The sequence below is a fragment of the Asparagus officinalis genome, chromosome 9 (assembly GCF_001876935.1).
Source record: "Asparagus officinalis chromosome 9, Aspof.V1, whole genome shotgun sequence".
Classification (NCBI taxonomy): domain Eukaryota; kingdom Viridiplantae; phylum Streptophyta; class Magnoliopsida; order Asparagales; family Asparagaceae; genus Asparagus; species Asparagus officinalis.
Genome location: NC_033802.1, coordinates 41,156,582 through 41,171,038, shown reverse-complemented (window position 1 = coordinate 41,171,038; position 14,457 = coordinate 41,156,582). Strand labels below are relative to the sequence as shown.

The 14,457-nt window shown below is 35.6% G+C and overlaps 1 protein-coding gene across 1 annotated transcript in view; it reads left to right on the top strand.

The window, feature by feature from the left end:
* The window catches only part of LOC109823390 (high mobility group B protein 15-like), a 21,731-nt gene that overhangs the window by 4,318 nt on the left and 2,956 nt on the right, over window positions 1-14,457 (top strand). Inside the window, exons 4-5 of the mRNA XM_020389667.1 lie at window positions 3,980-4,142; window positions 4,228-4,332. Coding sequence (XP_020245256.1) covers window positions 3,980-4,142; window positions 4,228-4,332 — 268 coding nt within the window. The remainder of the gene's footprint in view (window positions 1-3,979; window positions 4,143-4,227; window positions 4,333-14,457) is intronic.

The window sequence follows — 14,457 nt, the reverse complement described above, 5'->3', positions numbered from 1 at the left end:
ATTAAATGAAAATGCCTATAACATTTGTAGATTTCTTTCTATTGTCTATAACAATTAAGAATCAAGTTAATCAAACTAAGAATAAGGTTTAACAACAAAAGTTTAGTTTTGATCTCATGAGATAATATGATGGATGTTTTTCAAATATTTAAGTAAGGGGTTTTAGTTTTCAAGTTAAAAAGCCAATTGGTTTTGACCTTATTAAATGAAAATGCCTATAACATTTGTAGATTTCTTTCTATTGTCTATAACAATTAAGAATCAAGTTAATCAAACTAAGAATAAGGTTTAACAACAAAAGTTTAGTTTTGATCTCATGAGATAATATGATGGATGTTTTTCAAATATTTAAGTAAGGGGTTTTAGTTTTCAAGTTAAAAAGCCAATTGGTTTTGACCTTGATATTACTAGAGAAACTAGTTTAGGGTATAAATAATGGAGAAATCGGGTTTTTCTTTGAGCCACATGTGTCCATAGTGTGTCGGACACAGATACAACACCCAAAACGCTACGTCCGTATTACCTAGGTGGCATAACATGCTCCTGTACCCGCCCACTGAACTGGAACAAACCGGGTTCCATGCACTATTGGTTTCACTAAATCTCTCTGAACATTGGGGTGTCTTACATAGCCCCCTTCCCCCACCCAAACTTAAAACGAGTCTCGACGGACTCCTGGACTCCCTACTTGTAAATATCAAATAAGTAAAATATTCTCGAGAGAAAAAATGACCATCCGTCATTTGATATCTATAGGCGACAGACCTCACCTTCCGCCCCCCCCTCCCCCCAAAGAAAAAGGGCTTTTTTCCTTGCAAGAACATTTTTTTGTTATTTCCTATTTACACGTAGGGGAACTGTTGGGAAAATGCTGAAAGTTTAGGGGGATTTTCTGCGGGATTTGATGGAATAAACAGAGGTTGGGTGGTTTTGGAAAGTTACCGTTGACCCTTATTATTATCTTGGAATTGATTTCCTTGTAGCACCAACACATTGACATATTTAAGAACCACTAATCTGTTTAAATGATTCATTTTGCAGACCACAGTTGTATTTATGTCCTATAAACATTTGAATGGTTTATTTTCAGAAATGCTTTAGCATTTTGTTCTCTGGAGAAGCAACAAGCTCACAGTGTCAAGAATTCATGATAAAGAAGAGAAACAAGTCCCATAAAGAAAGTCAGTTAGTATGATTGACTATGACATGACCCTATTCTGTTTTCGGCATATCATTCTTTAAAGAAAGTCAGTTAGTATGATTGACTATGATAAAGAAGAGAAACAAGTCCCATATCTTTCTTTTCTTTCTTTGGTATCCCAAGCGCTATTCTGTTTGCGGCATGGTTGCAGAAACCTGTCACAGAGATCTTTTCTATGCTATAAAATCTATGAAGGTAAACATGACATGACCCTACACTGACTGAAGTGGAGATGGTGATATGACACGATACCTAAATTTATGCTTCAGTACTTCTCTTTGACTTTTGCCACTTCTCTTTCTAATGGAAATTATCTATTGAAGATTCTTTCCATCTCTTTAGTTTCTGTTATGACCGTAACCGTCAAAGAACCTTTATATGCAAGTATAGCTATGACAACAACCACCACCATTACCATGAGCTTTTAACAAATCTATGGGCCACTACATGAATTCTTTTCTCGATCCCATCTGTTAAGGAGATCCTTTCTTAAAATTAGCAACTATGTTATCCTTTTTTACTGCCCTAATCCATGGTCTGCTCCTCTGCCCTACACAGTTCAAGTGCCATCTTATAGCTCCTAATTTGTCTTAGTGCACATGTCAATACTATTACCATCTCAGTTACTTCTTCCTCATTTATCCGTAACTGAAGGTACTTCTAATCTGCACATCTTATAATCTAATCTTCGTCATATTTGCACAACCTTTTCTAAAAGCCCATTCCCTAGATATCTTTTTTCCCCTTAATTTCACAACATTTTGGCTCATAAAGCTTGGCTGATCATTAATACTTCTCATGAAAGCTTTCCTTCTTGTGAGTTTTCTCTATATTTATGTACTATTCCAAAAGCCAAAAGTATCGATCACTTTAACCATCCTTCTTCATTAACATCATACTCAAATCACATCATGGGAACCAACTTATTCTAAGAAGCAACTTATTCTAAGTTATTCCACAGTAATCATTCTTCATGGCATCTGGATGGAAAAGGATATCCTTCACAGGTATCAAAGCTGGGTTGGTTAAAATATAGAAGTGCTCCTGGAGAACCTGATGATGAAGGATACATGACTTATTTTATTTCTACGTGTAAAATCCATTCTTAGATTGTCTACAACTCTGCATTTAAATATCTTGGCTTAGCCTGGCTAAAAGACATTGGAGAGTGCACGTAGCATCAGTATGACATGTTATGAACATCATAAAATGCAATTCTATTCTATGAATGTAAATTTGTTTTGTTGCCTGTGCCTCATGATGCAGTCTGATTATCAGGCCTTAACTGGATCATATACCACTACACAAGCAATACAATTTTTTTAAATGCTGTATCCATAAAAAAGAATGCTGACTAGATTTAGGAGAAGGTTTCTAAAACTATTGTAAAACTTAAATAGTTCACATCTAGTTTTTAATGACTAAGTCAAGATCAAGTTAGCAGAACAGGATTGAAAAGAAATAGGAAACGTCACTACATAATCAAAGTAAAAAAAGAAAACATATAAAAAGAAAAATATAATGGAAAACATAACAAATTGTGTAGCCAGTAAATTCTGTTCAAACTGGTTTACTTCCGGTAATTCCAATGAACTCTATATATCTTCTATATATCTGTCACGATTTATAATGTGGTCACCTACTTTACATTTATACATATCCATAATTATATAATATTAACAACTGATACATTTTCTATTTCAATTTTTGTTTATTATAGTTTGCGTGATGCTAAATGGTATCATGTCAAACATTTATGACTCAATCATAACTAAAGATAAAAAGTATTCACTAAAAATGATATTAATAAAGATGATGTTAAAAAATTATTTTTCTTAATGAATGTAACAAATTTACATTGCATTTAAAATAGATTTAAAAAGATTTGATCAACAAAACACAGTTTTACTCATTTCAAAAAAACACAGATTTGCTCATTTTTCTTTTTGAAGAAATAATTTTAGAGTTAAGAGGCATCTATTCTTTTTTAGAAAAAGAAAAACTTGGCGACAATAAAAAAATTTACATCTTGTCAATCAACATTTAAAAAGTTTCAGTAAGTCACAAATGTCAAATAAAGTATCAACTAGTGACCAAGTGAGCTCAGTTTAGATGATAATGATGTTACCACATCATTCTCTTGTAGAAGGTTGTGAGTTTGAAGATGCTTGGACTCGAGTCCATGATGCTTGAAGGCCACACATCATGTTCTGCATGTAGATTCTTTGTCATGTTAGCGCATGGTGGCATAACAAGAGTTCTTTCTACCTTGTGGAAATCCATTCTAGGGGTCTCTTCTTTTGCACTTAACATGAGTTTCTATGAAAGCCTACTAGCCTTTCTCACTTCAAAAATCTATAGAGCAATGGACTAATTTTCTTTTGTGCTTACCTTTTCAATTAATTTGGTATCTTGGCATTCCTTAATTTTTTTTAACATTGCATTCTAGTCAAGCCCATTAGACTTTGTCCCTGAAGATTTTTACCCTTTAGTGTTTGGAGTCTTTAATGATATATATTCATGGCCATTGTTTTGTTGTTTCAAATATGTGGTGTTTGTCTTTATTGCTGTTTGTTCTTGTTAGTCGTTTCCTGTCAATGTGTCTGCACTATTGACTATTCCCTTTGAGCCTTTGACCCTATGTTTCTGCTGTTTCCTTAAATGAGCGTGTTTCTGTGTTTTTATCAGGGAGGTATCACTAACAAGAGTTCTTGATTCCGAATCGAATACTGTCATTATTATTTGGTCTTACTAAGATTTGGGTCTCTCAAATTTCAGGTAATTGCAGATCGCAGATGGAGAGAAGTAACTGCTGCTTTCAATTTCCCATCCACAGCCACAAATGCATCATTTGTTTTGCGAAAGTACTACATGTCCTTACTGCATCACTATGAGAAGTTATATTTCTTTGGATCATTGGGATGGAGCTCACCTACAACTGGTTTGTACTTGCTGCAGCCATAACCTCTTTCTTTTGTTTAGTTGTCGTCATACTATTTACTTTGCGTATTTGGTTGTACTGTCAGCTACTTCAGTGCCAGCTGAGAGATCGGCTGAGGCAATCTTGCAACATTCTGCAAAATCTATTAGTGCTCGAAAACGAAGAATCAATGGAGAGCTTACACCTCCAGGTTTGTTGTCTCCTTACTATCAGAACTTGAATATTCTTATCTGCATCTATATCTTGTTGTCTTGAAAGGGTTAATTGCGGATAGGCCATCTGGACTATTACCCAATTGCGGATATACCCCTGTAGTTCTGTTGTTGCAGATAGACTGATGCGGGACGATGGGAATTTTTAGGGTTTTATGTAAGGAAATATGAGAAACAACAAAGATTTGGGGAAAACTAGGGTTTGGAAAATTAACAAGATATGACCACAAATCGCAACTCGGGCCTTGGCTTCACCACCATTAACTCAATCTTAGAGATCAAATCAATTACTCAAAGTCTCACAAATGAAACAAAATTTTCTTCAAATATTCATTGCTTTATTTCATAGAATTGACCTCTTTAAATAGGCCTTTAACAATTACAAGTTCACTCTCATATCCGATGTGGGACTAAAATTTATTGAGTAAATACAATAAAGAGAATAAAAGTAACACTAGCTAGACTCTAAGCCTTCTCAAAATCAAAACCAAATATAAGCTAAAGCAACACGACGACGACAGTAAAAGCATGTGTGAAGTGGAGGCTGTGCGATGTCCTCATCAATTCCCCCGGGGTGGGAAGAACTCAACCCCGTCGAGTTAGGCTCCAACTGACCTTCATAATACTCCAATAGATCTGGAGCCAGGTGTTGCAGGTCCTCACGAGTAATCTATGTATTTTCAGATTGAGGACGACATTTCCAACGTACTAGATATCGTCTGCAACTACCATCTCTGGTGGAGATGATTTGGTCATCTCGAATGCTATCAATCTGTTCAGCCGTAAATGGGACAAAAGTAGTAGGCAGTAGTGGTAATAGGGGTCCCTCAAGGAAAAAATCAGGGGTAGGCTCATCAAGATCCACAAGTTGATTGTCAGGGTTAAAAGGAGGACCTTTATAAGCCACCAAATCCGCAATATTAAATGTCGAACTAATTCCGAAATCTGGAGGTAAATCGATTACATAAGTATTTGAGTTAATTTTCTTGATAATCTTAAAAGGCTCAGCACTACGAGCATGTAATTTCTTGATGGCTCCAGGTGGAAACCGTTCTGGATGAATCCGGATCATTACATAATCAACTTCGTTAAACTCAAAATATCTTCTATGTAAATCAGCATGAGACTTATATTGTTCATTGCTTTCTTCAATTTTCTTATTGATTTCTTGATGTAAATCATGAATGTGTGATGCAAATGCAACTGCTAACTCGGACACCCTAGGATGATGCGACATGGGAATAAGGTCTATATGCTTTCTAGGCTTGTAACCATGCACAACTTCAAATGGACTCATACCTACTGATTTATTGACTAAGCTATTGTATGCAAACTCTGCAGTGGGTAACAAAAGATCCCAATTTCCTAAATTCTCACTAACCAAACAACGCAAAAGATTGCCTAAACTCCTATTAACTACCTCGGTTTGACCATCAGTTTGGGGATGAAAAGCAGACGCGCAAAAGATTGCCTAAACTCCTATTAACTACCTCGGTTTGACCATCAGTTTGGGGATGAAAAGCAGACGAATACTGAAGTTTAGTCCTACCTCGGTTTGACCATCAGTTTGGGGATGAAAAGCAGACGAATACTGAAGTTTAGTCCCCATCTTGTGTCATAGAGTTTTCCAAAAATAGTTCACAAATTTCACATCCCTGTCAGATACAATGGTTTTGGGCAAATTATGTAATTTGACCACACCATCAAAATAAATCCGAGCAATTTTGGAAGCATCGGACGTTTTGTTGCACGGTAAGAAATGAGCCATCTTTGAAAAGCGATCCATAACTATAAAAATGGAATCATGTTTTCTGATAGTCTTAGGAAGTCCCAACACAAAATCCATACTCACATCCTGCCAGGGACGATCTGGAATAGGGAGGGGTGTGTACAGGCTAATATTTTGTTTACGTTGCTTAGCTAATTGGCAAGTGCGACACTGTCCTATTAACTTCGCGACATCTCTTTTAAGGCTTGGCCAGTAAAATAAAGTTTCTACAGCCTCTATAGTCTTTTCACGATCAAAATGATCAGCAAGACCTCCTGCATGCAATTACCAAACAAGATAATCTCTCAAAGGAGTACGGGGAATGCATAACTTACCAAATCGAAATAAATAGTCATCTTGGAGCAGAAAACCATCTATCTCGGGAGTCGCTCCCTTTAAAGAAACAAAAATCTCTCCAAAGTAGGGACATGATACATACTCCCCTTTGATTCTTTCGAAACCCACTACCTCTGCACTCATTCGGTTTAGAAGACAAGTTCGGCGACTGAGTGCATCAACCATCTTGTTCTCAACTCCAGCCATTTGTTTAAGGGTATACATATAGTCTTGTAGAAATTCAACCCATCGAGCACGTCTGACATTGAGTTTCTTTTGAGAGTTAAGATACCGAAGGGCTTCATGGTCCAAAAATAAATAACAAATTCTTGCGGTAAAAGATAATGTCGCCAATGGTGAAATGATTGCACAACCGCATAGAACTCCTTACCGTAAGTAGAGTAGTTCAGTTTAGCACCACTAAGTTTTTCACTAAACTAGACGATGGGGTGCTTCTCCTGGCTCAATACTCCACCTATATTAATACTCGAGGCGTCACACGTGACCTCAAACATCTTAGAGAATTCAGGAAGTCTCATAACAGGTGCGTCGGTCATCCTCTGCTTGATTTCTTTGAAAGCCGTAGCAGCTTCTTCGGACCATTGAAATTCCTCTCTTTTCAGGCAATCTATAATTGAGGTCATAATAGCACTAAACTCCTTGATAAATCGCCTGTAGAAAGTTACGAGCCCATGAAAACTTCTTACATCGCGGATACTTTGGGGCTCGGGCCCCTCTACAATTGCCTAAACCTTTTGAGGATCGGCAGAAACTCTTTGAGAAGACACAACAAATCCTAAAAATATAACTTGGTTAGTCAAGAAAATACATTTATTGGGATTTGCAAATAGTTTCTCTTTCCTCAAAGTGAGACAGACTTGATTGAGAAGATCAATATGATGTTCCAGCGACTTACTATAAATTAAGATATCATCAAATTATACGACCACAAATTTTCCCATAAAAGGTCGCAGTACCTGAGTCATAACTCGCATGAAGGTGCTGGGAGCATTTGTTAACCCAAAAAGCATAACCATGTACTCGTATAGACCATCTTTCGTCTTGAAAGCTGTCTTCCACTCATCCCCTGGACGAATCCTAATTTGAGGGTAGCCACTTTTCAAATCAATTTTGAAAAATATGGTGGCGCCAGACATTATATCTAACATATCATCCAGTTTGGAAATAGGAAACCGATATTTCACGGTGATTTTGTTGATTGCTCGACTATCAACACACATTCTCTATGAGCCGTCTTTCTTAGGGGTTAGTAATGTCGGCACAGCGCACGGACTCAAGCTCTCTTTAATGAACCCCTTAGTCAACAGTTCTTCAACCTGCCTTTTGAGTTCGGCATGTTCGGTTGGATTCATTTTGTAATGAGGCAAGTTGGGAAGATTAGATCCTGGAACAAAATCTAGTAGGCCGGTGTTGAGGTGTCACATGCATGTCGCGTAGGAAATCGACAAGCGCAGCTAGGGGGTGTAGGAGAGGAGTATATTGGTGAGTCGGGTGTGCTTCTGGAGAGAGACAAGTCGTGCAACAAAGTTTCGTTCATTATATTAGAAGAGGTTATGGGCGAGAAGTAGAATAGGGAGGGAGAGGAGGGGCAGATCCTCTTTCTATCATGGACGAATGAATGGGTGTTTATCGTCTATAGATAGTGACATCTTAATCATATATATAGGGTCTACGTAAAATGATGTGCCCAACATCCATGGTAACAATGTCACACCAAATTTTGTCCGAATAAGTAGTAAATTGGATCGGGACAAGACATCATTCTTTAACCTCAATGGACGTAATATTTACCCAAGATCCTTTATATTGTTGAGGATGGGGAACATGTTTCAATCCAAGTACAGTCACTATGTTGGAGACGACGGCGTTAACACAACTCCCACTGTTAATTATGACTCGACAGTTTTTGTCATTGATCTTTGTGGTTGTGTGAAAAATTATAGTTTTACGCTAGTCATCACTATCCATAGGTTGAGCTAATGTGCACCTCATCATAGACCCTTTACGTGAAAATTTTTAACATTTCTACCCTCAGAGAAAGGATTTTTTTTTTTGAGTAGACCTCTTGAGGGTAATAGAGTTAAAAAAAAATCCACTTATGGTCTATCTGACCATTTGCAATTAGGAGATAGCACAAGGGGATCTATCCTCAACAATAGCACTTAGGGGGTTGGTTATTGGGCGATAGTACAGGTCGTCAATTAACCCCTCTTAAAGTTAAGCTTAGCCTGACATTTAACATTCAATGGGGATGTACAATGATACAAATAAATCAATCCTAATATATTCATTACTTTTTCTTTGACAAATATGAATATTTATAATTGACTAAATATGGATACGTGTCTGCATAATGATAAGCTACTCGATGCGTCTGAATAGATATTTAGATATTTGATTGCAACTTTGCCATATAGTCAATTTCATTTAGTAATATAATATAATAATATAAAGAGTTTTTTATTTATGAAAATCACCTTTAAAATAGGATGAATCGATAGAAAACACCTTTGAATTTTATTTTATAAATAAGCAACCTTATAAGTGGCTTTAGCTTTTGATCAACACTTCTTGTCAATTTCTGCTCAAGTAATATCCAAACTATCCTCATTGATTGCACGTGTCTAACTCGTGTTTCCCAACTACACATGTAATTAATGAGGATATTTTGGATAACAAAGGTACTAAATTAGCAAAATTTGACGAAAAGTCGTAGATTGAAAACTAAACCCACTTATAAGGTGTTTTACGTATAAAAAACTTCAAATGTGGTTTTTATCGATTCGACCTATTTTAAAGGCGCTTTCATGAAAAAAAAAATCTAATATAAAATAACTTTTTCTTTGGGGTGTGTGTGCACGTGTGTATTGCAGATTGAACACATTTTCCTCTCTAATCTTTAGTTATATTCAATAAATTTTTTTTATTAAACATTGTATGTGTTCAATATTCAAACAAAGATCCGTGGTCCTATCTGTATTATACAGATTAGTATGTGATTGCCAGATGCTCTGCAAATGAATTTACTCTTTCACAATATTTGTATATGATAGGTAGTGGGAGTTGAAATGTGAGCCATATATACTAGTAGGTCAGGACAGTAAATGGATGCCTTGATCGATGTTACGTAAAGCTGTTACATGTAAATTTTGTCATAGGGTAACTTCTAGTCCTAGCTAGTACTTTGCCAACCAGAAAAATCTTAAAAGATCACTTAAGCCTCTAAATACTAATAAGGTTTCATCGATCAGTTAATTAATATACAACATAGAACTTGAGTATATTTTGTTCATTTTCCTGGTGTGTCATCTGGGAAAATATCATGATCTTGACATTTCATCCAAGATGATCTTGTAAGACTGAGCATCTGAATAATATCGTCAGGGATTTTTTTTTTCTAATTCTGAGGTATTAATTATTTTCTGTCAGGGATCAAATTATGCCTTTATTCAATATCAGCCATTTCTTATGCCAATCAAGTTGACATGCACGTTAGTGCTAAGAAGACCCACATGAAATCTATACTCATGTTCTTCTATGGGTCATAAGGTCAACACTAGGTATACAGTCACGTGTTTTTCTTAATTTTGTTTCGTGAATTCAATATGGCATTGTGAAGCCACCTCTTTTACATCCGTCAACTACAGTCCAAAACGACCATGAGAATTTTCCTATTCTATTCAATTTCTGTTACATTAGAGACATGTACCCTTAATCTGTCAACAAATTGTAAGTGCGCACAGACAATTCCTTACCCCCAACCCCCTGCCCTATGCCACACATGCAACCAGTGGATGTCTAATGTATCTATCCTTTGCATCAGAATATAAAATAAAACTAGTGTATATCGGACTGAATAATTAGTGTAGTACAAATAAAAATGTTGAGATGGACATGTGGACATAGGAGATATGATAAGAAATGAATTCATTCATAGAAAGTTAGAGGTTGCATCTATTAAGGATAAAATGAAAGAAAATTGGTTTAGATGGTTTGATCAATGACCTAGGTTACTCGGACACTTTGTTTGAATGTTGTATCCACTTCGAACACGTGTCCGACATGGATTCACCATGGACACACAATGGACACGTGGTTCAAAGCAAAACCCGATTTCCCAATTACATATAACCCTAAAACTAGTTTCTTGGATATATCGAGCTCAAAGCAATGGGTTTCTGAACTCGAAAACCGAAGCCATTACTTAAAAGATTTGAAAAATACCCATCATATCCCATGAGATTAAAACTAAACTTTTGTTTGTTAAACCTTAATTCTTAGTTTGATTAACTTGATTCTTAATTATAATAGATAGTAAAAGAAACATACGTGTGTGTGCTTGTGTCCCCGTATCATGTCTTTTTCAACTTTTTTTTGTCCCGTGTCCTTGTTTGTATCCGTGTCTGCACACGTACCCATGCAACCTAGTCAATCACTAAGGAAGTCACTAAATAGTATAGTTAGTAGAAGTGATTATATTATAGTTAATCAGGCATTAAGGACTAAAGCTAGGGGCAGAGGACTTGTTTTAAAGCAATTAAAAAGGAAATGATAATTAACATAAATGGCAGAGGTAGCTGTTAACAAAACTTAATAGAAGAAAAGTTCACATTGTTAACCCAAAAATGTATGGTATCTTTCTACACATGCACTACTAGACAATTCCTATTACCTGTATAGTGATATTTGTTTACAATAAATTTTTGTGGTTTTTCGATATTAATCCCTTAAATCTTATTGTTTTGATACTAGTCCCTCAAATGTTCATAGTTTGATATTAATCCTTCGATTCATCTTAATATGTAGATATTAGTCCTTTCGTCAACTTAACTATTCAAAACTCTAAACCATGAGTTGCTTTAGACTAACCATGGATGGGTAATTACCTTATTACCCATCTCCTTCGCTCCTTATTAAAACCGTGGTTTTCTTCCCTCATCTTCTCTGAATGTGGCCGGAAACCGCCCCCTCTGATGCCCTCAGGCACTCAGCATTGCTGGCGACCATGGACGAAGCTTGAGAATGTTTTCTTCCTTTGGCCTTTTCTTCCTCTTCTTATTTTAATCCTGGGGAGGTTATGAAATTATTTTTGTAATTATGTTTGGAAACATGAACTAATGAAGTCACGAGAATGGAGTGCGGAATTATGCTTCTCTTTTGAAACTGAGCATTATTTTAAAAAACCTCCGCCTAGTCCGCTTAGGCGTACGCCTAGGCCTAGGCGGTACCTAGGCCGCCTAACTGCCTAGTCCGCTTAGGCGTACGCCTAGGCCTAGGCGGTACCTAGGCCGCCTAACTAGCGCCTAGCGCCTTGTAGGCCTTGATTGTGATTTTAGGTGTCGTAGCCTACACGTCCTCCAAACTCCATTAACCTCCAAATATGAACACCTCCACTATCTCCTCCGACTTTCAGCAAAACCTCATCGACCACCACTTAAATGAAGTAAGAAAAAAAAACATCCATAAACCACTTAGGCGTCCGCCTAGACGATTAAGCGCTGGGCGCCAAGTCCGAAGCTAGAAGTGCCCAGCGTTTAATGTAACATTGAAACTGGGTGAGCTCATTTCATGCATAACTGTGTATTTTAACTACTTTCATTATGCTATAGCTTTGTATCATGAGAATTTCATGATATGGTTGTAAGGATTTTGAGAATTTTGTTATTGGATGAGTTCCCTTCTCTGGACATTAATGGGTTTGGTTTTGGGTATATTCAGGGAGAAGATGAGTGAAATGGATCAAATGAGTTTTGAGTTCGAGGGTCTTAACGGGTGCAAGTTTAAAGGGGCGTGGATTTGGGTATGTGAATTGAGGTGTATAACTGTCCAGTCAAGAAAAAAAGTAAAAAGAAACCGAATATTCCATCTATAGTTTAACGCCAACTAATTAGAATGACTAATATCAACATACTAAGGTGCTTTGGGGGACTTAAATCAAAATATGAGGATTTGAGGGACTAATATCAAATGCTAAAGATTTAAGAGAATAGTATTAAAAAAAACCCTATGTTTTTAGCATCAGACACAGGTTAAATATTAACTTGTTCATGTTTGCATTCACTAAGTTAAGTTTGAATCAACGCACCTTTGTACGTTTGTGTAACAATTAGCAATTTTATTTTTACAAATATGCCCTTCTTCCAAGTGTTATTATTCAATTTTAACCTTCAATTCTCACTGAAAGTTTTAAATTTTTATTAAGCAGCAAGATTTTAATATGATATCAGAGTAACCTAGATTCAAATCTTGATAGAGACATTTAAAAGTAGCTTTTTATAATAAAAGGAAGGGTACATAAAATAGCTCATATTTCTACCTTTAAAAAGAGCCAACAACCATTGTTTTAAAAAACGTTTTGTGTGGCAAATCCAATTTATATAAAGCACTGCAACTAAAGTTTTAATTTTAGCTAAACCTTTTTCCTCTCTTGGTGTGGTGTCTCGCCTCAGCATTTCTCTTCGATGCTAGAGTAATTGTTCTGAAGTCTTGACCACTACTGGAGTGAAAATATTGATCAGGTCAAAAACCGGTATCCAAATCCATATTCTATTAAGCACCAAGGTTAGACTTTCCAAATCTAGAAACTTTCCTCTCTGGTGTCTATCCTCAGTGTTTCCTTTGTTCCTAGAGCCATTATTCCACAATATCGACCATTGTTAGAGCTCCTGCAATCCGTGTTGAGACCTGCAAGAGGTAAATTGTCTTCAATTTATTATTATAATTTTGATTTTCTCCTTCTATCTTGTCAAGAAAGGATCAGGTCAAAACTTGATGTCCAGATCCAAATTATATAAAGCATTGTAGCTAGAGTTTTAATCTTAGCTAAACCCTTTTCCTCTCTTGGTGTGGTGTCTCACCTCAGCATTTCCCTTCGATGCTAGAGTCATTGTCTTGGAGTCTCGATCGCTATTGGAGTGAAAACGACAGAAGCAACCGCCTTGAAAAAATGAAGTGCCAAAAAAAAGCTCCTAACTGCGCAATGCTTTTTTAAACATTGCCCTCAATCTACAAGACCGAATTTTAGATTACAAAATTATCCCTCTAGCTTCACTGCAACATTGAGTTTTGGTGTAGTGCTTCTGATTTTAAGATCAAGCACTTCATTTGGATATTTGAATTTACTGGTAATTATGCACTGAAGCCAGGTTTTTCCATTTTGCATGTAAATTCCTTTAAAGCCAATACTTAAATCTTTTTTCCCTCCTCTCACTTGATGTTAACAATTCAACTATGGTCAAAATATCTTACAAATAACTTTTCCACACAAGAACAAAGCCTTTATTAGGAGTGTTTTTTTATCGTAGAAAGAAATTAAATAGCATATTGTTGCTTTAGGTCTATAGCTTCTAATCAAGTAACTAAGACGACGTTTGCGGGAGATTATTTTATGGTCAAACTAGCTTTTTAAGCTAGCTTTTTAATATCTCCTTGTTTAAAAAACTAGTAAACCCCAGCTTTTGAAAAACTAGGGTTCCGTTTGGATACCATTGTGTTTTACTTATTTCCATGGTGTTTTTGTCAAAAACAAAACACCATGCGTTTGGAAACCATGGTGTTTTTTGAGCTAAATTATCCTCAAACCAAAAACACAACACTTATTTCAAAACATATTTTAGGTGTTTTAAGTATGGTATTTTGATTTTGAGTTTGAGAAGGTGTTAATATAATATCTAACATAATATATTAAATATAATTAATATAGAGTTATTATCAACATGCTTATTATATTATACTATACTATACTATATTATAGTTAATTTAATATATTAATAATATTTATTAAATAATATAAAAATATAATAAATAAATTATCTTATATAAAAACATATTAAATACCAATATTTTATATGTTAATAATGTATTATATAATAAGTAATTAATAATTAAATATAAATAAACTAATAAATAATAATAATAAAGTTATTGGTAATAAATAATAATATAATAATAATATAATAATATACTATACAATGGTATA